This window comes from Sciurus carolinensis, unplaced genomic scaffold (assembly GCF_902686445.1).
Source record: "Sciurus carolinensis unplaced genomic scaffold, mSciCar1.2, whole genome shotgun sequence".
Taxonomy (NCBI): domain Eukaryota; kingdom Metazoa; phylum Chordata; class Mammalia; order Rodentia; family Sciuridae; genus Sciurus; species Sciurus carolinensis.
Window position 1 is genome coordinate 86,388 of NW_025920208.1, and position 2,354 is coordinate 88,741.

General features: G+C 34.9%; 1 protein-coding gene across 1 annotated transcript; it reads right to left on the reverse strand.

The window, feature by feature from the left end:
- Nucleotides 1-630: 630 nt before the first annotated feature.
- On the reverse strand, nucleotides 631-1,377 carry LOC124975018 (putative zinc finger protein 56). Its single transcript, XM_047537919.1, has 2 exons — nucleotides 1,227-1,377; nucleotides 631-698 (listed from the first exon to the last, which is right to left on the reverse strand). Exons 1-2 carry the CDS (start codon nucleotides 1,375-1,377, stop codon nucleotides 631-633), a joined length of 219 nt encoding a protein of 72 aa, XP_047393875.1.
- Between the last annotated feature and the right edge of the window lie 977 nt (nucleotides 1,378-2,354).

The following is a 2,354-nucleotide window of genomic DNA, read 5'->3' on the forward strand; positions in this document are numbered from 1 at the left end:
TGCAAAATAAATAAAACAAGGTTTCTGAAAATTTGTTTCTGTTGGATTACAGCTTCTCAGTTAACATTTTAAACTGTGATTTCCTCTTTCACACTGGGACTTATCATCAGTGGTCTCTGGTTCTATTCATATCTACCCACCTGTATATATGGCTACTTTCATATTTTGGATGTGAAGTATCCCCAGAAGTCCATGTGTGAGATGATGTGAAAGGTTTAGGGGTGAAATGATTGGATTATGAGAGCTTTAACCCAATCAGAGAATAGATACTTGGATAAAATTAATTGAACTGTAGGTAACTGTGGTCTGGTAGGGTTGGATGGAGGGGGTGAGTCATTGGAGGCACACTACTAGGGTATATATTTTGTCTCTGTATTTAATCTCTGTAGTCTGTATCTCTCAGCTTCCTATAATCATGTGAACCACATTCTCCACCAAACCCTTCCAGCATGATGTTCAGCCTCATGTCAAAACCCAAGGAATGGAGCTGGCTACTGATGGACCAGGACCTTTGAAACCAGGAGCCCTAAGTAAACTTTTCCTCCTTAAAAAGTTCTCATCAGATCTTTTGGTCACAGCGGTAAAAAAGAAAAAAAAAACTGATTAAAACATTTATGGTCTCTTGTCTCTTTAATGGTCTCTTGTCTCTTTAGATTCCATGGATCTTTCCTTTGGTCCATAAAGGTGACTAGGAATGGCTTGGAGACAGTGAGGATTGTTTATTGGAAAGTTGAATGACTGTTGGGAATCCTCCTTGTAATGACTGATGTTTATGTCCTAGTACTGTGTTCATTAGAGTAAGACCAGATTCTGGAAAATTTTTTCTCCAAATACTTTTTCCTGACAGATTCATTAGAATATATAAGAAGCATTTAAATCCTGAAATCCTGAGCCCAACTTTCAACTATCAATAGTAAAAGGAGCAAATCAAAGTTAAGGAAATACATTGCACTTTAAGGGGTAGGTCACAATATATTATACTGTTGGATTTCTATGACAAATCTGAAGTGAGGGGTGTACATCATATCAAGAAAGAATGAGGTTAAAAATAAAAAGAAATATAATTAACATTTTCCTGTCTATATCAACAATTTCCCAATATATTCCCATGAATGTAAGTATCTGAAACTCATTCATGCACATTGGTACCTACCAAGAGATACTCTACAAAGGAAGGACATTCAATACTGATAGTGAATCAAGATTCTGAAGGGAAGCTCACTCACCCAGAAAGACCAGGTTTCTGTAACTCTCCAACATCACCTCTCTGTATAAACTCTGCTGAGCAGGGTCCAGGCATTCCCATTCCTCTTGAGAGAAATCAATGGCCACATCCCGGAATGTCAATGGTTCCTGAAATAGGTGTATAAATGGCATTTTGACCATTTGATCATTGACAGAGTTTTTCATTTGACCTGATGAGAGTTAACAGCCTGGCTCTCACATAGGTGAGAAACCTCAGTTATTCAATAAAATACTTCTTAACAAAGCAGGCTTGTCAAATGTATTAAAGAACTCTGAGAAAAGAGGATGACAGGAGTCCAAAAAAAGTGCATATGCTACACTTTGTGAAATTAAGATAAATATAAGAATGTACATTTGGAGACTATATTTATATTTTATAAAATGAACTTTATATATTTCTCAGATGAAAAAGTTGTAGTGAGTTAGAAGAGGGCTTCCTAAATTGTAATGAGCACAAACATGGATTGGATACGTTGCTATTGTGTAGATGTAGTAGTCCTGGGAGAGAATCTGGGTTTCTGAATATGTAGCAAGCTCTCTGGCAATGCTAATGACATTTGTCCAAGACAACCTCTTGAATAGCAATGATGTAGAACACTAAAGGAGAGTTCATTGATAATTCTGAATTGAAATATTTTAAGCTGTTTGTGCATTTTGCTACAATAACAAGTAGCAATAAGAATCATTTTTAAGCATTCCAAATATATACCTATCACTCCAAGAGTTTCTCATATCTTAATGCATACACCCAAAATAATCTATTGACAGTGGTAATTTTTTTTTTTTTAAATCTCTGAGGACATTTTGTCAAACATCCAAACTCTTCCTGGGTTTTTTGCAAGTTGACATGGCCTATAATTCAGAGAAAGGAAAAGAAACATCAAAATAAAGTGTGAAGTTGAAAGAATTTTACAGCTTTTATTGACAGTCTTTATAATAGAGATGAGAAATGAAACAAATTAAGAAGGCAATAAAAGAAAATGGATTAAGTTATACATTTTAGTACATAAGCAAAAGTGGTAATGTTTTATGCACTAAAACAACAGACAGCATTTCATTTAAATGAAAGTAGAACATATTCAATTGTTTAAAATCATAATCGATGCTTT

Coding starts and splice junctions, on each gene's coding strand:
- LOC124975018 (XM_047537919.1), bottom strand. CDS start 1,377: ATGCCATTTATACACCTATTTCAGGAACCATTGACATTCCGGGATGTG. Junction 699..1,226: donor CAGAAACCTGGTCTTTCTGG/GTGAGTGAGCTT, acceptor ACTGTCTCCAAG/CCATTCCTAGTCACCTTTAT.